This window comes from Gasterosteus aculeatus, chromosome 6 (genome assembly GCF_964276395.1).
Source record: "Gasterosteus aculeatus chromosome 6, fGasAcu3.hap1.1, whole genome shotgun sequence".
In the NCBI taxonomy this organism is placed as follows: Eukaryota; Metazoa; Chordata; class Actinopteri; order Perciformes; family Gasterosteidae; genus Gasterosteus; species Gasterosteus aculeatus.
In genome coordinates this window covers 6135873-6156987 of record NC_135693.1, presented here as the reverse complement: position 1 = coordinate 6156987, position 21115 = coordinate 6135873, and the positions used below count along the sequence as shown (strand labels likewise).

The 21115-nt window shown below is 46.7% G+C and overlaps 2 protein-coding genes across 7 annotated transcripts; both read left to right on the top strand.

Annotated features, from left to right (window-relative positions):
- Positions 1–7536: 7536 nt before the first annotated feature.
- On the top strand, positions 7537–10790 carry pex13 (peroxisomal biogenesis factor 13). 3 transcript variants are annotated; one of them, XM_040179305.2, is made up of 5 exons: positions 7537–7618; positions 7733–7808; positions 8352–9058; positions 9413–9535; positions 9843–10790. In XM_040179305.2, exons 2-5 carry the CDS (start codon positions 7735–7737, stop codon positions 10169–10171), a joined length of 1233 nt encoding a protein of 410 aa, XP_040035239.2. In that variant the 5' UTR covers positions 7537–7618; positions 7733–7734; the 3' UTR covers positions 10172–10790. The 3 variants fall into 3 exon arrangements, with proteins under 3 accessions (XP_040035239.2, XP_077960038.1, XP_077960039.1); XM_078103912.1 differs by having other exon boundaries at positions 7572–7692; positions 7729–7808; XM_078103913.1 differs by lacking the exon at positions 7537–7618 and adding an exon at positions 7659–7698 and having other exon boundaries at positions 7729–7808.
- Positions 10791–10995: 205 nt separating this feature from the next.
- Positions 10996–20311, top strand: sanbr (SANT and BTB domain regulator of CSR). Of its 4 annotated transcripts, none has more exons than XM_040179302.2 (21): positions 10996–11183; positions 12213–12364; positions 12523–12694; positions 13111–13207; positions 13654–13892; positions 14150–14208; positions 14586–14746; positions 15536–15622; positions 15727–15837; positions 15981–16104; positions 16209–16361; positions 16529–16671; positions 16805–16901; positions 16974–17006; positions 17159–17258; positions 18055–18140; positions 18418–18446; positions 18556–18629; positions 19036–19124; positions 19301–19376; positions 19444–20311. In XM_040179302.2, the coding sequence occupies exons 2-21, from the start codon at positions 12215–12217 to the stop codon at positions 19527–19529; spliced, it is 2166 nt and encodes a 721-aa protein (XP_040035236.2). In that variant the 5' UTR covers positions 10996–11183; positions 12213–12214; the 3' UTR covers positions 19530–20311. The 4 variants fall into 4 exon arrangements, with proteins under 4 accessions (XP_040035236.2, XP_077960037.1, XP_040035235.2 ...); XM_078103911.1 differs by having other exon boundaries at positions 19294–19376; XM_040179301.2 differs by lacking the exon at positions 10996–11183 and adding an exon at positions 11591–11732.
- Positions 20312–21115: the final 804 nt, after the last annotated feature.

The following is a 21115-nucleotide window of genomic DNA, read 5'->3' as shown; positions in this document are numbered from 1 at the left end:
CCCAACTAACTCGTCATCGGATTTTTCTCAAGGCCAAAACATTGTCTTCCTCTTCTCACCCAGATAAAAAAATATGGACATGCCAAAAGCTGGACTGAACTGACGCTGAAGGTCTGAGCGGCGTTAGCAGTGAAACCCGGCGGTTTGACGCCGCCAATGGAAACCTTTCGCTTCATTGTTTCAATGATAAATGACGTAACTGCTCCCACAAAAAGGGCAGCTCACCAACCAAAGTCAAACTGCAACGCGTCAAAAAGTCATTAAAGGTTGTAATATGGTTCAACATTTTGGTTGCTTTATCACTTTCTTGTCGGGAAACAATACAATATCAATAGCGTGGGTTAGCATGAAGGCTAGGAGCAGAAAGGAAAAAAGGATCCTGTCTGAATTAAACACAGTCTGTCGTAAGATTAGTAAATCAGTGATCACGGCCTTGCAGTCTTTGTTTTGACTCATCTCAACGATACTGATCCGCTGTACATTTTTTGGCATTTTTGGTTTCCTTTTTACATCAATGTCGCTCATATTTTCATCACAATCGATAAATGTTGATTCTAATCTTATTTCTTGCAAAAATCTGTATTGAATCGTAAAGGTACTTTTCAAGCATGAGGCGACACTACCAAGGAATCCAGGATGTTTGACGTTGGATGTTTGTTTTCTCTTGCAATAAAGGAGACTGAGGAGAAATGCAGCAGCAGCCTTCCTGTTGCTCTGCTGTGAGGAAACGCAGTGAACCCCAATTCAACCTCAACCTGCAGAATACGGTCAACAATCCACTCACAGGCTTTTGGTTTTGATTTACTGATTCAAAAGAGCATTTTACAGTTCATCTCTCAATTGTCGTTGCCATGTCGATGCATGCAGTAGGATATAGGAATACTACAGAAGCCAAGATCACAAAAAGTTCTAATCCTAAATTACTCTGAAAAATATTGGAAAGGATGGTTGACCTTTGGAGAACATCAGAAAACACCTCATGTTCAGTAAAATGTTTTATTATGTGCACCATGACAAGATTATAAACCCGGTTACTATGTTGACCTTTTAACAGAACAATGATCTTTTGAATTCTGACCTGGCCGTGCATATTTTCTCTTTATTTGTTGGGCCGAGTCCACAGAAAAGTTCAGTTCAGTGAAAAGACTCTCAGTGAGCAGCAGTACAAATGCTTAAGCACAAAGTTAAACATTTCTTTAAACAAACAGGCTATTTTCTGATTTATATGGATGTTAATCCCTGGACTACAATGGCTTACTCATCCAGACGCAATAAAAGCAACACGCCTGTGTAATGATGCAAGGTATTGCCACATTAAATCTAGTCCATTTGTAAATTATAAGGGGACAAAATGTCCCTACGGACACATGGACCACGGTAAAGTAATTCAGTTTGGATAATTCACTTCTGCTGCAATAGTTCAAGGACTTGGGGTTAAACGGTCCTTCGTGAGTGCACTGGGGCCACGTGCATCCGCCGTATGCCGTCACATCTGGGAGTGCAGCCGCGTTTGGTCTTTCATGCCGAGAGTTTGCACTAATAATGCAGGGAGCCTCTTTCAATATGTCCCAACCACGTCCCGGAAAAGGCCGGCACACCGGTTTGGCCACCTGTTTCCAGTAACGCCCCTCCCCTGCTGCTCTGTCTCCGCCCCCTTTCCTTCAATCGCGTTCGAGGAACCGTCGCTCACTGAAAAGGCGTGTTGATGACACAAGCATCCGGTCACCCTCCACCTAAATGAACGCGCTGTTACGTCACCAACTCATGTCCCGGGGTTACCACAGAGCGCGCGCGCGCGTGCTATACAAACACACGAGACAGACACCATCAAAGTTTAAAAAGCGCGCATCGACCCCCGAATCCCCACAAAAAAAGAAGGAACGAAAAGCATTAAAAAAAACAACAACTGTCCATTAGCGGCTCCCCGCGAGCCACGGTCCGGGTGACGTCACCCACTCGGAGCGGGGAGGATCGGGTCCTGCAGGAGAGCCGGCGGACAGCAAGCGCAGCAGAGGAACCGGTTGGAGCGTTACGCACAGCCTTGTAGTCGCGGATCTGCCCCCCCCCCCACCTCGTCTTGATCACGAACCAGGAATGCAGCCGCCGCACAGACAGGACAGGTAGAACAGGCCACATACCGAGATCACCTATCGGTCTCCTCGCTTGGCAGGTAGCGGGCTATTCGTTGGTTGAATGTTGACCTGCACCCTAATCCCGTCCTCTCCCTGCGCACCAAACACAGGTTCTTTTAAAAGGGGGAATCAACCGGCTGATCGCTGGTATGAGCTACAGCTGGGTCCACCAACCAACCAATTCACCCCCTGACAAAGAAGCATTATATATTTATTATGCGGATTTTTATGTAGAATATATTCCCTGTGGAAGTGAAGGAATTTCTCTTGGAAGTCTCCAGCCTACTTTGGGGAATAAAACATTCTTCTGTATCAACTTGTGGAATGATGCCCAAACGATGCCATAAACGCATAGAGTCATCTTTCCCGCTCAGATCACTGAGCCAAGATCTCTCTGTGAAATGTAGAGAGCAGTTGTTAATTCCATTCTCCTAGAGAAGTTGCCCCAGTCCTACAATTTGCAAACTTCCTGCAGCGCATTTTAATTATAGGTGTACCTTATGTGTGGCTCCGCATGCAAGACCTAACTCATGTTTCAGAGCAAAGGAAAAATCCCCTGCAGCTTTTCCTGTGAATGTTTGACCAGAGCAGTGAATCCCTCCAAGGTGGGTTTTTTTATGTCATTGTTTTTAGGGATCTTATATTCAAGATGAGTGACTCAAACGAGGAACCAAACTCTGAGTTTATGTACTTATATGATGAGCGGATAAAAAGAAGTCCACAGGGCCCTACAAAGCGTAACAGGCTGAAACCTTGGCTCTGCTTTCCATATGCAATTATTATCATAGAAATGATTTGAGCTAAACAGCAGGTCAAAGTGTATACAGACTTGCAATGAATAGATCTCAAACATCAGACCCTTTTTTTTCAACCGTTTCTGTCTTTTTATTCTCTAAGTTTTATTTTTAATAATAGGAACTACAGTGTGCGGATCTGCCCCTCAGTTAATGTATTTCCCTTTTTTGACAGGCAGCCGCGCAGCCATGTCAAAACACTGTGTGCCGTGGTGTTCTGCCGACATTTTCTCTCGACAGTTCCACTTTTGCTTCCATCTTCCCGTCTGTCCGTTTTTGTGTAATACACACATTTTGCGGACTAGCACCACGGCGTGCACGCAGCAAGGAGGAACCAGGGCTGTGTGAAAAGTACCACAGGCCAATCCAGCAAAAGAACAGCACACAACCAGTAAGAGTGGACTTTCATAGCGCGTAAAGGAATGCTGCGTTAGGGTGAGTGAAGTCTGAACCGGTTGGGCCAGTCGATGAAATCCTTGCACTCACAAAGTGGGTGTGATGGGACCGTGACCAGCACCTATTGTGGTTGTAGAAAAATACACTTTTGGATAAATATGAGGCCTTCTCGCTTTTTTCGATACCGAGAATGCACCGAGAGAGAAAACTACTATCGTATAATAAGTGTTTTTGGTGATTTTGTGACCATCCAACAGCGGGACATCAAATAATCAGAGTACACCAGTTTGAAATGCTGAATTCTTGCATTTCACTGATTAATCTATATCAATATGTCAATATCCAAAAACCTGCTGTCAAACCCCAAAAAAAGGTCAAACCCCAAATACCATGACTGCTGTCAGCTCAAGCGTGCCGAGACTTTGGAGTCCCACCTCACGCTCGGGTTCCCTGACAGCGTCACCTCTCCAACACACCCACCCACATGGAGGCCACACGCGGCGACGGGCCTCCTGTGCTTCCCACGCACACCACTTGACATCACAGGACTCCCTCCACTAACCGCGAGACGCGACACCCCTGCACCCACTGCGCTCAAGAGCAGCTCTGCTCACGTTGGCTGCACATGGAGCCGCCCCCTCCCCCCAAGGCTCGGCGCAGGGTTAAGTGACCTGGCTTGATGCTGCGGGCAAGTGGAGCCCAAAGGGGGATCCACCCTCTAACTCACCAATCACATGCAATATTAGTCAAATCTCAAGAGCTGCTACGTCAGCAATCCAATTTTTTTCCCTCTAGAGGGTAGAAGGCAGTTGTTGAACGAGGGGACATGAAGGGTGGGGGGGGGGGGGGGGCGTTTGGTGGATGTTTAACAGTCATCTGTTTCTTCAGCTCACACTTTATGTTTGAGCTTCCTAGTGCAGGTTTGGCAGGTAAGCGTACATAGTGAAGTGCAATGCAAAGGGCAGTGGGAATGTTCATCTTCACCCAAACCACTCAAAATTTAAAATGACTGCTGCCAATGTAACGATGAATAAATGCCATCAAAGCATGTGTTCTTTATTTTATTTATGTAGTGTATTGAAAGAAGGGCCATTTCCTTTTTTCTTCTTCTTCAATCACATTTTATCATTATTTATCCATTTTTAACCCACGGCCTTTTACATTTTTGCCCGGGGAGCAATTAGGGGTTAGGTGTCTTGCTCAGGGACACTTCTGCATGGGACATGGAGCAGCCGGGGCTCAAACCACCAACCACCTCTCTACCCCTGCACCACGTCGACCCCCCCCATGTACATCATGACATACTTATGATAGCTTCTACGAGTCTGCTTGTATGACACAACGCCATCAGTATACAAGCACCTGCTTGGAATTCCTCAAAGAATTTTTTTAAGTATAAGATACATTTGGAATATTAACGTATTGTGTAATAAAATGCAGTCCTACATCTTTTGTTTTATATGTCAGAAATTGGCGAAACAAACAACGACATCAAGTAAGCTATATATATATATATATATAAAGTTAATTTTAATTTTACATATCGTGAACAGCCAGAATTATGATACAATACCGCCACCCTCTGGGAGAAGATCATCACTTTTTATTTTGGTCCGGTTCTTCTTAACTCTGTTATAAATGTTCTTGCCTTGTATATGAGTGATGTGCATGCATAAACAACTTTAACTGAGATCAACAATGTAACGTCTGCGTGAGACATTGAGAGATCTTGTAACTCATGAATATTCAGAGGTAAGGACAGATAGAGATCAGGGGGTTGGAGGAGCTGTGCTACATTCATCAAACAACATATTCCATATAGGGTAATGGAGAAGGGGGACAATCGGGGAATTATAGTGGTAGAAGTGTGTCAAAAAGGGCACCATGTGGTAATAATGAACTATGACAATCCATACTAGCGGTTGGACTTGGATAAATTGCTGACAATACAAGGACAAAACAGACAGAGTATTATGGTGCGCTGACTTCAATGCTCACAGCAAAATGTGAGGAGGGGGTGAGGCACGCGCCGATGCAAATGGAAGGGTGATGGAAGATCTGATGGATGACAGGGACTTAATCTGTATGAATGACGGCAGGGGTACAAGGATAAACATAGCTAACGGCTCTGAATCAGCAATAGATAACACGTTACTGTCCAAGTCATTGGCAGGAATCAGTAAATGGGAAGTCTTGTCAGCTAAAACAGTAGCGATCGTTATCCAGTATCATGCTACATAATGCTAAAACATTTAGGAAATGTAGCTCAGTTGAAATGCTCATGCAGGCAGTTGTGATTCCAATCAGAAAACCCAGCAAGGATCCATCAAACCCCACCAGCTACAGACCAATAGCGCTAACATCCAACATTTGTAAAGTAATGGAACAAATGATAACAGGAAGGTTAACATATGAGCTTGAGAAAAGGGGAAGTTGTAAGAGTGAATTCAGGAAGGGAAGGAACACCAGTAATACGGCTAGAGAATAAAATCAGAAGGTTTCAAGCAAACAATTAGTCCATCATAGCAGGGTTTTTTACAGAGAAAAAGCATTCGATATGATGTGGAAGGAGGCTTTCTAATTAAGCTGCATAAACTGGGAATTGGTCGGAGAATGTACAGCTGGATAAAATGGCATCATAGCATTTGGATCAGCAGCACGTCGGCTCATGTTGGTAAACTAGATGTGATTCAGGCGCAGGCACTGAGAGCGTGTAGTGGAGCTGTTAAGACATCACCAGTACCGGCCCTGCAGGCATGCATGGGAGAAATGCCTGTGGACTTAAGGAGGAAACAGCTGATGGCAAATTGCTGGGCCAATTCACAGGACACCCTGATTCTCACCCTGCAAAAGAGGTGTTGACGGTGTGTTGGGAGAATGGGAGAAGGAAAATGAGGGAAAACTTTGGTCGGGTAGCGAACGATAGGTATATGATCTGAGGATAAGCCCCTTGGTAGTTTACCCAGTGATGGCTCCATGGACACTTGTGTGGCCAGACATAGACTGGCATTTGTTAAAGGTGACCTGGTGTGGGGTGGCAATCGTAGATAAACGGATCGCTATCAATAGGAGAACATCCAATAATCTCAGGGTCTACACAGTGGAGATGTTGGCAGTACTGATTGCACTGCGATGGATGGAAGAAACAAAGCAGGAAAGGGTGATGATATGCTCTGATTCATCTTCAACCCTGACGAGTACTAGGTCGTGCCATTCAAACAGCCGGCAAGATCTATACGAAGTCCTCCAGTCAGCCACAAGGATAAATAATCAGGGAGGTCATGTTTAACTCTTAGTGGGAATGAGGGGGCAGGCGAGCTGGAGGGCACTGAATAAAGGAAACATAGAATTGCACATTGCTATCAGTAAAGCAGAGGTCAAGTGTATTGTTTGGGGGGAAAAATCAACGAATTGTGGCAAAAAAAGTGGGACAGAGTGGAGAAAAGGAGGCATCTATACTATTTACAAAACAGTGTCAAAGGTACAAGGGTAGGCAGGAGAGAGGAGACAGTGATGACTAGGTTAAGGTTAGGCCATTGTGCCCTAAACAAAACACAGAATTATAGGAAAGCATCAGACAGGGTTGTGTGAAGGGTGTGAAGAGGAGGAGTCGGTTGAGCACATTGTGTTGAGGTCCTGCAAGCATGAGGTGCAAAGGGAGAGGCTGAGGAATCAGCTGAGGGAATCAGGGGTGCATGGATGCACATTACAGACACTACTAACTGTAGGCGAGAGAGCACAGGGGGGATCACTTTTAGCCTTTCTAAAGAACACTGGGGTATTTCATCGGATATGATGGAAATGCAGGGATGTGGTGCAAAGATGATTGGGGTATTTGTATGTGAGTGTATGGATAGGAATAGTTGAGTTACTTATTCTCTGCTTTTAATTAAACAATTTAAATAAGATTTTAATTTATAATTTTATTTGCTGTTTTTAATTGTCTTCTAATTCCTGCATTTTATTTCACTTTATTGTATGAAATGTTATAATGTGAAGCACTTTGAGTCTGCCTTGTGTATGAAAAGTGTTATACAAATAAAATTGCCTTGCCTTGCCTTATTCAGTTTATTTATATGTGTGTGTTTAGTTATTTTTATTTCTTTATTTACTTTTTTTGGAGGGAGGGGTGTAGTGGCTGATCCACACTCCGGCGCAGAAGGTGGCGGTAATGCACCAATAAGAAGGATGCCAACTGCCAGTAAACCAAAAGAAGAAGAAGAAGAAGAAGCGATGGGGAAATCGTTTATGGAGGAAATTACGAGGTGACCCCGGAAACGCAACACAAGAAGCCGGGTCAGGGTCCGGAAAAGAGTTCACATTATTGGTCTATCTGTGGCTATCATATATATAACTATATATATATATATATATATATATATATATATATATATATATATATATATTTAGGGATGGATGCGCAGCCTCCACAAAAGCCATGGGAAAGGCGAATTCCAGGAGCAATGAGTGCGCCCATAAATCACAGGTAGGCTGTAATAGTCGCGTTAGCTAACGTTAGCTAGCTTAGCTCGGTGTGCTAAGACCCGCGTCGTGTTTACTGACCGTAGCTGCCTCGCGGTTGTCGCTTTATTAGCTAACGTTAATCCAGCTGCACGCGCGCGGTGTACTAACTCAATCAATGGCCCATTGAACCATTGTCCCATCGAACCGTTTTCATATGACAGAATGTTTTACCGACGATAGCCGTTTAAACAAAGTAGCACGTTAGCGTCAGCTAGGCCCAATGAGGCCCTGACGTAGCTTTTACTAAATGTAGCGTGACGTCATGACATTACTCTAAACACTAACCTTAACTCAAACCAGTAAACTCTTTCCCCTCACTACTTCGTGTAACGCTAGTTTTTCCCTACATGTCTCCTCACGAGCTTTGCAGCTCGAACGTAGCTCGATTTGACCCCGTGTGAGGAAGGTTATCGATTACCATTGTTTTTGAGGGAGATCAACCGAATTAAATCATTGAGAATCTTTAACCTCCTGTCCCTCGTCCCTTGATCTTGTCCCCAAACAGATCTGTAACCTTTGGACCACCCGCTGGCCCGTCCTACTCGGCAGGCCCCCCCGTCTTGACCCGCATGGTGCCCCCTGTGCCTCCCCGCCCCGTCCAGCAGGCCTACCGTCCATCGTACGGCTCGTTCAACTCCTCTTACAGCCCCTATGGGAGCTCCATGTATGGCGGCTACAGCCCCTACAGCCACGGCGGGGGCTACGGCCTGGGAGGGTACAGCCGCCTCAGCAACACCGAAGAAGTCGCCCCCAGCCGCTTCGTGCAGCAGGCGGAGGAGAGCAGTCGCGGCGCCTTCCAGTCCATCGAGAGCATCGTCCAGGCCTTCGGCTCGGTCAGCATGATGCTGGACGCCACCTTCTCGGCGGTGTATAACAGTTTCCGCGCTGTGCTGGACGTGGCAAACCACCTGACGCGGCTGCGTTCCCACCTCACCAGGGTTTTGTCAGCCTTTACTCTTGTGCGCACGCTGCGCTACCTCTATCGGAGGTTACAGAGGCTGCTGGGGCGAAGGACGGACGCCGAGGTAGACGACTTGTGGGCCGACAGTGCCGCCGATGCCCTGGCGACAAGTGCGCCTGGACTGGACGGAGCAAGGTTTGAGGGTCAGCCCGTGAAGTCTTGGCCGATCCTTCTGTTTTTTGCTGTGGTGTTGGGGGGACCCTACCTCATCTGGAAGCTGCTGAGCTCGGCCACTGGCTCTGAAGAGACCGGTGAGACTACGATATATGATTTTGCATGTGTGGTGTTGAACTTCCACATTTGTATACACATCACTATAATTTTAGGAGCCGCCCCCCTTATTCCTGGGGGTCTCTGCACTAGATCAGCAGCTTTACCTCATATTGCCGGAGTTCTTTGCAGTAGACCACAATTACTGCTGACAGGGAATTACATTGCGCTATGCATATGTATTTACTTTTCTGCAATTGCCATTGTACAAACTCCCGGGAATGAAAACTCCCATCTTGTTGCGGAGAGGCAAACTGTGAGATCACCGATGGTAACCAGTATTTTCCTCCTCCAAAACTTAACAAGTGCTGGTGTTTTTGCGTTTCCTCATTCAGCCTCCCGTTGGGCCAGCGGGGAGGACGACCACGTGGTGGCGCGAGCTGAGTACGACTTTTCAGCCGCGTCTGAGGAGGAGATTTCCTTGCGGGCGGGAGACATGCTCAACCTCGCCCCTAAAGGTGAGCGCTCTTCCATCAAGTGCTGGATGTTGGTTTAACAACATCTCACTCAAGTCAGAGAGGACATTCTCCTCATCAGGAAGAGGTGGCGTTCCAACTCTTGCTTTCCTGTCCACGTGACATTATTTGTGCATGTTGTCTCCTGCATCCGTCCGAAGGCCTGTAAGAGTTTGTCTATCCATCGGCAAATGTATAGTCATTAATGGAAGAGGAAGGCATGCTTTGGGGACAAAATAACTGACTTAGTTAAACATAGTTGATAGTTTAACCCAATGGCTCATGACCTTTGCATCCCCCTCCCGTTTAGAGCACCAGTCCAAGGTGCGTGGCTGGCTGCTGGCTAGTTTGGACGGCCAGACCACAGGACTCGTCCCCGCCAACTACGTCAAGGTCCTGGGCAAGAGGAGGGGCCTAAAGCACGCAGAGATGGAGAGGCTCGCTCAGGAGCAGCAAGTGAACGCCATCCCCACCCAAGGGGTCCCCCAAGGCCTCGGTTCAGCCTCCGCCGCAGCCTCCATGGATGGGCTGTTGGAGTCGGCGTACAGAGAAACGCCGGTCCCCTTCAGACCAGCAACGTCAAACTCCAGCTTGGCCTCCAGCACGGTGTTAAACATCCCAGAGAAGACTGACTTGTGATGTTTGTGCATGTGTGTTTTTCTCTGCGTGCAAGTCTGTAGGAGTTCACCAGCCAGGAGTTGGCTCAGTCAGTATTCATTTACTCTGAAGCTTGACTCATAATCAGTAGATGATGGATATCTGAGGACACCAGAGACCATTGAGATTTTCTCTTCAGATCATCCAATGCCACCATGGCCTTCTGGTAAGGTTAAAGGCCCGGAGGGGTTTCCATGCACAGGTTTCCTGTCATGCTTTTCGGTTAAGGACCAGTGTGTCTCAAATTAGGAGTCCATACTTACATTTGTTATGAAAGAAAGAAAGTTGGATGTGTTCTCTTAATACGGTAGAAATAATGTCTAATTTAAGATGTAGCCTAATGACTTGATATTGTTGAATAACAATAATTGGTTCCATGTTTAAGTTAATGAGGCACACTGGTACATCGTTGTGCAACGTTTTATGACATAATCATGTTTTTTCTGCTTGGTGTTCCGCGTTGTCTTTGAGGCAAATGTGATTGGATTCATTCAGAATGTGAAAGGGGCTCACTTTGCACATTTTATGCTATTTCTTGGTCATAGATTGTAATTTTGTAAATATTTAATACAATTATTTTGAAAATAAATATTAAAAATCACGTTTTTCCTTTTGTGTAATACCTTTTATCAAGAGGAAAGTTGGAATATGAAGTAGATTTAATTAGTAATAGAGTCCCATTTCACATCAGCAGCAACTTGTCAGAGTTCAGATACACCCTTAAGACCAAGAGAGCTTATTTTGTTTATATGTTATTGCCATGAATAGTTTTGTATTTTAGTTGATCTGAGGTCCGGATCAACGGATTTAGGGCCGCGGTCTCTAAGCAACAGGACGCATAGCCTGCTGCAGTGCGTCAACTGGGACGAGTCCGCAGGACCCAAACGAAGAGACCCAACAGCGTTTATTTCTCTAAATCTGTTTAGGACTTGACTTCTGAGTTCGCAATAAAATCCTCCCTTACTACCGGGCTTAACATTTACGAAGGACTGAAGTAAGTAAGCACTTAATAACGTTACTTTGACCTCTCGCATGCTAGCTCATTAAAGCTAATGATGCTTTCAGGGACGATTGAGAAAAACCGTAATTACGAGCGCAGCAGTGGTTAAGTAAATATTTGACCTCGCATATCGTATCGACCTTAAAAGAGTCAAAACGGATGGTCCGATTTCTCAAAAACATCTTTCGGAATTGACGTCTACGTACTTCACCGTGGCAAGACTTTGGCAGAGTAAAGTGGTTAATGATGTGTATATTGTGACTTTTTTGGAAGAAACCCAAAGACCGTCTGATGCTGCCTCGCCGGGACTGCGGTGCTCCTGTTTCTCGTAACGTGTTTTCTGAGTAGTTCATGATTGAGAATTTACGAGATCAACCTGAAGGCAGCATATCCCGTCCCTCGAAGTTAGCTAGCTAGCATTATCTGCAGTAGCCGGTAGGAGTGGGGCGCAGCATCAGCACCATCCGTACACAATGACATAAGCATCCACCGGCTTGGTTTACTGTACGGGGAGACGGGGGGAATATCTCCGACACCAGATAAGTATGTCGACCATATCTTATCCTCTGAAACCACCTAACCGCGTGAAGACAGGCTCCTGATCTAATTTGACCGTGAACGCATCTGATGTTGGTGCAGCGGCAGGACAGAGAGGCCTGCGCAGCATCACCTCCACACACCAAGTTTCTCTACTGCAGCTAATATTTAAGTGATGCTCTGCAGACACTGGATAAAGTTATGCCATATGACCTATTTCATTGTAAAAAAAATAATACTATAAAGTAGTGGAATGACCGCAATAAAATTAACTTTGATTCGGGCTTTCATTAACTAACATTCTCATTATTATGTCACAGCCATAAAACCACATGAATAAGACAGAGCCATTATTTAAATAGTTGCCGATTCATTTTCTGCTGATTGACGAGTAATAATGTTATCATTCACATACGATGACCAAGCCGATGTTGGCGTTCATTCTGCGGTTGCTGCCTTTTGTTTGTCTTCTCTCTGCCTCTGTAGAAATGAGTCGCTTCTCCTCGGACAACAACAACTTTCCGTATGACAACAACGTGCTGGTTCTGGACATGGTGCTGGGCTCTCTGGAGGGATTTCCCCAGCCCATAAACTGGGACAACGTAGCCAAGCTGGTTCCAGGATTCTCTCCCAAGGAGGTAACTGGAGTGTCTGGGTGACTATGAGTGCTTCCATCCATCCACCCCGCCGTCCGTCCAACGATCCCATCCACCAATCATCCCAACGGTCTGGAAACGCAAGGTTTGTCTGGCCGGTTGATGAGAAATAATACTGTGTCCCTGATATGATCTCCCAGTGTGCGCGTCGTTTTGAGGAGCTGAAGAACGCCGGGGTTTTTCCTCGCGTGGACAACCAGAGTAACGCGCTGACGGAAGGAAGCGCCTCGCCTTCGGAGGGCCTGACCGCGCCGCTGGACGCTGAGGAGGAGGTGGAGACGGGAGGCAGCCAGAGCAGCAGCAAAGTTACAGGTCAGACAACCTTTGTCCATCATACTCCTGCCGATACACTCCTGAGAACAGGTATTCAATTGCATTTTATGTCATTTAAAATGGTTGGAAGTTTGCCATCACTAATATATTTTGTTCTTAAAGCTTTTTTTTAATCATATTTTCTATCCAGTCCAAATATACCATGCTTTCATTTATTAGAGTTATTAAGAGTTAATGTGAACATGCTGACTATCCTTATCGCTTTGTCAGATATAATAGTTCAGGCACAGCTACATTTGTCCAGAGAACTGTTCTCAGACCAGTAGAAGACACGGATTACAAAAAGCTTAAGTCTTACAGCAGTGCAATAATTTGTGTGCAGCTGTGACAGTTACTGTTTGAGAAGTGGATTCGGAGTAATATCCTTACATTTTGTGTCCTCCCGGTTTCATCAGGCTCCAAATCACCGGCCACAGGAAGTGTTGGTGCTGTGGAGAAAGAAGAGAGACGAGCCTCCGCTGAGGAGGATGACAAACCGCAGAAGCCACGAGAGTGAGTATCGAGAGCTGCCGCTCGATCTTGATTCTTTACACATACACACGCTCTATTTTAAAGGTGCAATATTCAGGATTCAAAGCATGAATATAACATCTAACAGCTATTTGATATCTTGAGATAAGAAGTATGAAGTCTCTCTGTGACTGTGTATTTAAATAGTGAGTCTTCTTGCTTTCAATTCCATAGTGTGAGTGCACATTAGTGCACGTCAGCGTGCACCACTGCTCGGCTCATGGCCGATCTGCACTGCGCTCATATGGGGCGGCAGTACCACTCTATGGTGAACTCTGTGGACTCTCGCAGCAATTTGGCCGCTGTTTGCTGACCGGAGAAAAAGGACCTCTCACCTGCAGTCTCTCAGATCCTGAAGCCTGTAAAGCCAGCGGCAGAAAGTATGACGTTGGGTGTTGCTCACCGTGTTTGTAACTCTCTCCTCACAGTCCCAACATGGTCATCCACGTGTGCGACGAAACCAAGAACCTGAAGCAGGACTTCACTTGTCCCAGAGACCTCCTGGTTAAAGAGATGCGCTACTTCGCTGAGTACTTGTCTGTGGACACCCAGAGGTGGGAGGAGGTGGACATCTCCGTCCACTGCGACGTGCAGATCTTCGACTGGCTCATGAACTACGTGAGGAGGAACTCGGCGGGGGAGGGCAACAAGGACAAACCCCGCCTCGGTAAAGCCCCCCGGGAAGACTGTTAAAACAAAAGCAAATATCACCATGCCACCCATGGGAGCTGGCACTCACCTGTTTGTGTGAACCCTACGGATGGCGCCTGATTGACCAGTCAGCATACGCGGTGTGTGTGTGTGTGTGCGTGTGTGTGTGTGTGTGTGTGTGTGTGTTATTGGCGAGCCACCGGCTGCGTGTCGTGTTGTTGGTCTGTTGTGGGGTTTTCGCTTGGATGGTCACGTGGTGTTTGTCGGTTACAGAGCCCAGCAATGTGATCTCAATCCTCATCTCCTCCGAGTTCTTGAAGATGGATACGTTAGTAAGTGTTGTGACGCTTGGTGTGGTGACGTACTTTGGGCCTTTCGTTTTTTCCGATTTCCGAAAATGTATTTGATTGCCTTGCGTTGCCTGGCTACCATGTAATATCCAGCAGCAGCTTGCAAATGTCTTTTATAATAACGGGTCATGTGACCTAGTCCAGGAAAAACCAGAGGTCCCACACATAGAGCTTTGTTAAGTTGATGTCGCATGGCTGTTAAGAGTGTAGCTGCTCTTTTGCCCCCAAGTTGTTTAGACCACTAATCTAATAGACGCACTTCTAGTGTTTCAGTAACATTTCTGTTGGACCTTTGAAAACTGAGCTCACCGTCGCTGCGAAATGTCTCACAGGACCGGTTTGTGTTTGTCCACGATCAGGTGGAGGAGTGCATCCAGTACTGCCACAAACACATGAGCGCCATCGTGGCCACGCCCTGCAACATGAACTGCATCAACAGCAACCTGGCGACGCGCATCGCCGAGCTCTTCAGCCACAACGAGGCCGACGACATCAGGGACAAAAAAGACAAGTTCAAAAGGTAACGCTGCCCAGCTGGACTAATGAAATGCTCATGAACGTTCTTTTTTCAGCAGCGTCCGATGGTCACTGTGCACGTGCTCTTGAAAGAATTGGGTTTAAATGGACAATTTGCCCCAAAATCCTCCCGAAATGTTTTCCTCGCACCCGCATTGCTGAGTTTCCCCATGTGCATAGTCATTGGATGAGTTGCTGAGTGTCGGAGATATCGGCCGTAGTGATGTCTGACTTCTCGGCGATATTATGGGACTCAATGGCTCATGTCCAAAAATATACATTTTTAAAGCAATGTCTCCAGAAATCCTGAGCCGGCCACTCAAGATAATCCACGGACCTTGTTGTGAGCACTTTCTTAAAAAGAAAAGAACTTTTGATTCAACTTTTGATTCAACCGCAGTTCCTACATCGGACGGCTCACGATGGGGATGGAAACCTTTACCTACATAGTTGTATTGGAGAGAAGAAGGACATCTTGGCGGCCGATGTCTCCAAAGCTAGACAACTTGCACTCTAGATTTTGGGGTGAACAGTACCTTTTAGTTACTTTTTAAGAATTTTATCTACTGGCCCAAAGTGGCTTTCTGGCTTTCTCTGGACCAGCAGGAAATCCTCATCGTTGAGCTCTGTTTGATTTTTATTATAAGTGCTCGATGCTTGTTCGAATATGTGAAGAGAGAAGTCTATTAAAATAGGACATCCTCACAGATTCAGCTTGATTATGGTATTAAAATAAACACTCCTATTATCGACAGCATAAAATGACGCGAGGAATTCTGTCTCCCTCTCAAAGCAAATTGTTTCAGAAGAAGATCGAGCGTGTCTTTGATCCCAACTACCGCAGCAGGGATTCACCGGGAAACGCCTCGACTCTTTACAGGTTTGACCTTTCACCTTTCACCAACATCGTTCATCGTTAAACACCTTTTGTTTTTCCGAGCCTCTCGGCCGTGTCGGCCTCACTATTTGTGTGTCCACTCCCAGGTGTGGTTTGTGCCTCAAGCTGCTGACCAAAGACACGGAGAGGAAGATTTCTTGCGTTCCAGGAAAAATCAACGTTGACGCTCGCGGAGAGATCGTCTACTCGCACACTAAGTATTACAGCGGCGCCCCCCCCGTGTTCGTTCAGCTGTTCAGCAGCAGTACGCGGACGACGAGGACGAGTCGTATTTCATTGTCGCGTTCTCGGTCCGAGTCTGTCTGTAAGCGCCGGTGCGTGTTTGTGTCCACGTTTGCAGACAGAAGAGCTGGGATGTGCACGAATACATCACAGGTCTGTATGAGGAGCTCAAGTCCTGGGTCCTGGTCTACTGGAGGATCTGGGGTACCATCAACTACCTGACCTGCTCCCGATGCCAACAGGTGTGTGTGTGTTGGTCTGCAGCATGCAAGGGTTTTGGGTGCGGTGAACCTGAGCGCTGAATAATCTAGTGTGTTTGTGTGTGTGTGTGTGTGTGTGTGTGTAGGTGTTTGTGTGTGCAGAGCTGACCCATTGCAAGTACCACCCGGACAGTGTGCTGTACTGCGGCGGGGGTCCGGATAAAGCCTGGCACGGGGCAGGAATGTACCCCTGCTGCAACCAGAGGGTTCTCCGCTTTGACCCGTCCGGTATGCCCAAGGTAGAACCACACACACACACACACACACACACACACACATGCTACGTGGCTACTGATGCTCTATTAACCTTTCATAACCACTTCCAATCCTGTTGGTCCAACATTCACAGACAATATTACCGTAGAAATATATAAACCTTTAAATACAGTTGTGTTTGTGTGTCGAGGGCTGCAGGATGCGAGACCACATAGTGATCGTCCCCGATGAAGAGAGCTGCGACGAGGCGACTTCGGCCCCGACCCGAGTCCTCAACGACCTGCTTCTGCACAGAGACGCCGTGTGTTTGTCCAACTCGCCGCCTGCAGAGAGGTGTGTGTGTGTGTGTGTGTGTGTGTGTGTGTGTGTGTGTGTGTGTGTGTGTGTGTGTGTGTGTGTGTGTGTGTGTTTCCAGGCGTTCTCGTTACTGAGGTTTGTTTTGTTTACGCGGCCTTGTGTGTGTTAGTACCGAGGAGAGTCCGTCCAGTGCAGAAAAGCTTCAGGACTGCGACGTCCTCTTGGAGCCGACCCTGCTGGGACCACTGAGAGGAGACGGCGGCACCGTGAGTCCTCGTCCTCTTTCTCTCCGTCTCGTACATTTTGTCGCGTTCTGACTCCTTTCTTTTTTCTTTCAGTTTTCCCTTTTGAAAAACTGGAGTCTGCAACTGGTAGGAACTTTCCCGACTTCACTATTACAAAAACAATTACAGTAACAGTAAGAATTTAACCCTTTAACTGAGACCATTTGAACACCAAGGACACGGCGTCCTCGCAGTAGCTGAGTGGTCACGTGTAGCATGTGTGACCTTCACCCTCGCAGAGGCAGCAGACTCTCCTGTCAGAGGATGAGGAGTACACCACGGGGTCAGAGGTCACCGAGGATGAGGTGGGGGACGAAGAGGAGATGTCCAAGAAACAAGGTGAGGAAGCCCGGTGGCTCTTTGCGGCGGCTCGCAAGTAACATGTTGCAGAAGGATTTCTTTCTTGTTTTTTGGGAAAGAAGAAAAAAGAAGTATCTTCTTGTTTATCTTTCACAACGGAATTGTTCCAAAGTATTAGTGTGAAGTGATTATTTAAGTGGGGGTGTTGAGGTGCTTCTCCGTGGTCAGCGGATCATCCACAGTAGGCAGAGATTGGAGGAAAGTTATGGAGTAATGTAGACGAGGGCAGCAGCAAAATATTGAAAAATATCAACGTCGGCTGTAAGAAAGCAAAAAGGTAAAATTGAAACATTAAAGTCTGGTTTACATTTAAATCTGCAAGTAGCATCATTTCAAGTGTTCATTGTAAAAACATATTTTATTCATTTCAACAACTAACTGATCAATCAACTAGTGGATTGGATCAATTTTGTAAAACAAAATAAAGTGGTTTTTCCTCATTTTCTCTCGTAGAGATTGTTTGCACCTTGCTGAGTTATCGATTGAAATCACAACCTTTTGCCGTTACTCAGAATGACCTGACTCTGAGTTCCTTTAATTGTTCGATCAAAGCAAATAACGTAACATTTCTCTATATTTAGCGCTAAATCACAACGCTTTTTTGTCCAGTCTATTTCAAGTCCAGTGTTTATTATTATCACAGTACTTTTTGCCCCTTTTCAATAAAGACGGAAAATATAGCAGTTCCTCTCCCTGGCCAGCAGAGGGCGTCACGTGTCCACACGGAGTATTCACCATGTTCCTTTTTATTTAGTGTGTGTTCTTCTGTTTCCAGCTGCCAAGAAGGCCAAAAAAGCCCAAAGACCTCTGAAAAAACAAATGTCCTCCCCAAACTTCCAGCGCAAAGACAAAGCAGAGAAAGTGAGCCTTCGGAAACACTGCAGAACGCAACTCTATTATTATTTATTCCTGGGAACGTCTAAAATATTTAAATATTGTTTTTTACACTATTTTACATGCATCTTTATGTATATACAGCATTCTATACAAACTAGAATAATTTTACTGAATTATACCAGAAGCACTGCAGGCAGTTTGTTGTTAATTTGCATCACATTTAAAGATCTTGTAATAATAGTACATTTGTTGGTAAATACAGTACGTGTCAATGATTTCTTACATCCTTCCTTTCCCTCAGACAACGTCCAGGGACAACACACCTTTCACGTGAGTTCACCTGCAAACACGCGGCCATTTAGAAAATCCCCGTACTCGCGATGGCACGTTTCTGTATCCACGGATTGATTTGACGTCCGGATGTGTGTGTGTTTTGTAGCGTGAGTGTCCAGAAGAACAAGTGGGACATTTCTCGCTCCATAAGATACAACCAGGACGCTCAGAGGGAAGAAGGTAAAGACAGACGTTATTAATACTTTTCTATTTCCAGGCACATCAATTATGCGTCCAACTATTCAAATGAGTCTTATAACTGCTTTTACTTTATTCTTTTAAACTGGTATTAAGCCAGTGGGAGACTTTATTCAAACGTTGATGTAAACCTCTAATTGAGACCAACTGCTTCCGACACAAAAAAGTATGTTGACATTTAATTGTTATATAAAAGTTCATGAAAATGCTAATCGGATTATGAAATTTCCTACTCTTGTTTTTAATTAAACTAATGCATGCAGGTGGAAAATCACAAAGCTGTTTTGGATGACATCATTTGAATGAAGTCCCCCTACAGGCCTCCGTACATTCCCGCTAAGTCAACATCAGCGTGTGTCCTGCTGTGCTTTTATTTCCTACGAACCAGACCAGCGTCGCATGATGGAGATCATCGGCTACTTGACGAAGATGAGGTTCGGAGACGAAGAGCAGAGCAATTTGAAGGACACCAAAGAGGCAAGACTCTGTTCCCGTTTAAAGTGTTTGTTTTTTTATTTATTCAGCATCGGGGCGGTTTCACACGGTGAGGCCATGATTTGGGGGCAGAGCCCTGATGTCCTAGTTTTTACAGCTGCCTGATGTCGGATTGTTTTTGTTCTGGACCGTGTGTGTGTGTTTGCTGCAGCCTACAGGTGGGATCTACTCCAGACTGGAAGCGCAATTTAAGAGTGTCGCTCAAGGCAGACAGAGTTCAGAGAAGACACCCAGGTACTCTCTGTGCACACAGACCACCATCCCCACAATGTCCCTGTCAATAACTCATCTCTCTCTGTAGATCTAAAATGCGCTACGCTCAGATCCGGACCACCTAAAGGCCCCGACGGGGAAAAGGCAGCAGAGCCGTCTAAGAGACGGGCCTGAGAGCTGACTGGGAGCTCGCGAGGACGAAGAGGAGGAGGCGGAGGAGGCGAGATCCTTCAGCGAGGACTCTGGAGCAAAATCACTTCCCGCTGTGATTCCCCCTCCACCCGACAGCACAGCCCCCACACATAATACCCAGCCTCACACTCTCCTCCCCTCCCCCCTCTCTGACCTTCACTGGAGTGACTACATTATCGATCACCGTCAATCAGCTGGCTTCTTATTTGTGCAGCTGTGGTCCGTCCTGAGGGGGAGAAAACAGGATGTCTGGACGAAGCGCAGCGCGTTGGCAAAATGCACTCGCTCCACCTCGAGGTGCATCTTTAGGATTCAGTGTCGGAGCTGCCAGAGCTTCTACCAAAGGACGACGCGAGAGAGGCTAGTTTATTCTTTTCCGTCGTTATACACGCAAGATCTGAACCATTCGGATCAGACGCTAAAGGCCTGGATGGCTCCTTCCGCACAGCTTGTTTGTTAAAAGCGCCGATCCCGCCGCGTACGCGCCAACCATGTATCGGCATTCAACGATGTTCCCGTGGCGACGGGCGTCTCTCTGGGGAGACGTGCAGAGCTGTAGGTGTAGTGCTTCCTGTCTGTACTGCAGCGTGACTGCACAGCACACACACACACACACACGGAAAACATGAATGAAGTGTTTCTGCTTTCGCTCCACTAGGGGGCAGCGCATCGTGTTAACTTTGCCCCAGTTTGTCAGCAGACCGCTCGCTTCTAAATGTCGAAGGATTTAATGATGGTGGAACAATAAATAATGTAAATGCTGATTGTACGGCTGTCATTCTGGTTCGTTTTTTTTTTCCCCCTGAAGGACTCAAAGCCCGTTTGGAGGAATCAGCGTGAGACTCGTGTGCCACTGGGTGGAGGGTCAGCGGGTGTGTGAACCGGGCTCTTCCTGTCTGACGTACTCAAAGGGGTATTAATAACACAGCCTGCCCAAAGCGAGGGGGGGCAGGAGAAGGTGTGGGAGTGGGCTTTTTTTTATTGGGCGGTGGAGGGGGGCCGCACTAGCCCAGCTGTCCCCTCTTCTCCTCGACAGCAGATGCCGAGAATTGCAGAGGATCTGGGTCAGGAAGTGTGCGTGTGTCCAGTTACAGCCGCACTGAACTACGGCCCTCCGAGGGTTCAAATATGGAAGCATCAAGGTGGAGGCTTGAACTTGTGATTATCGGGACTCCACCAAATCAAGCGGAAGTGCCATGACAACAGTTCAGGTTCTAACCCTAAAAACACCGGGTGACCCGCAACACGAGGAAGTCGCATGCAACTCATCGCTCAACTCGCTCTCCGGTTGCATCAGATGAAGGCTTCAACGTATCGCCGGCTGTAATACCAGCGTGTTAGCGGGGGCTTTAGCGGCGGGGGGCGGGCACGGACACACAGCACCGACCTTGGCCAAACACACCTCGAAACAGAAAAAGTCCCTGGGACAACTGCGACAGACAACCGCTGTCCTCCTCGGGTGGGTGTGCGAGAGGAGAGCCCGGGTCACAGGTCTGGATCCAGAGGGGTCGAGTTCTCTGCCTGAGAGCGGCATGGAACAAATGGTTCACATAAATGCTCGATCCGGA

Excerpts from the sequence above, each read along its gene's own strand:
- pex13 (XM_040179305.2), top strand. The coding sequence starts at position 7,735 with ATGGATGCGCAGCCTCCACAAAAGCCATGGGAAAGGCGAATTCCAGGA. Across the intron at positions 9,059-9,412 it reads CACTGGCTCTGAAGAGACCG|CCTCCCGTTGGGCCAGCGGG; the intron begins GTGAGACTACGA and ends TTCCTCATTCAG. Across the intron at positions 9,536-9,842 it reads GCTCAACCTCGCCCCTAAAG|AGCACCAGTCCAAGGTGCGT; the intron begins GTGAGCGCTCTT and ends CCTCCCGTTTAG.
- sanbr (XM_040179302.2), top strand. The coding sequence starts at position 12,215 with ATGAGTCGCTTCTCCTCGGACAACAACAACTTTCCGTATGACAACAAC. Across the intron at positions 17,259-18,054 it reads GGAGATGTCCAAGAAACAAG|CTGCCAAGAAGGCCAAAAAA; the intron begins GTGAGGAAGCCC and ends TTCTGTTTCCAG. Across the intron at positions 19,377-19,443 it reads AGTTCAGAGAAGACACCCAG|ATCTAAAATGCGCTACGCTC; the intron begins GTACTCTCTGTG and ends CTCTCTCTGTAG.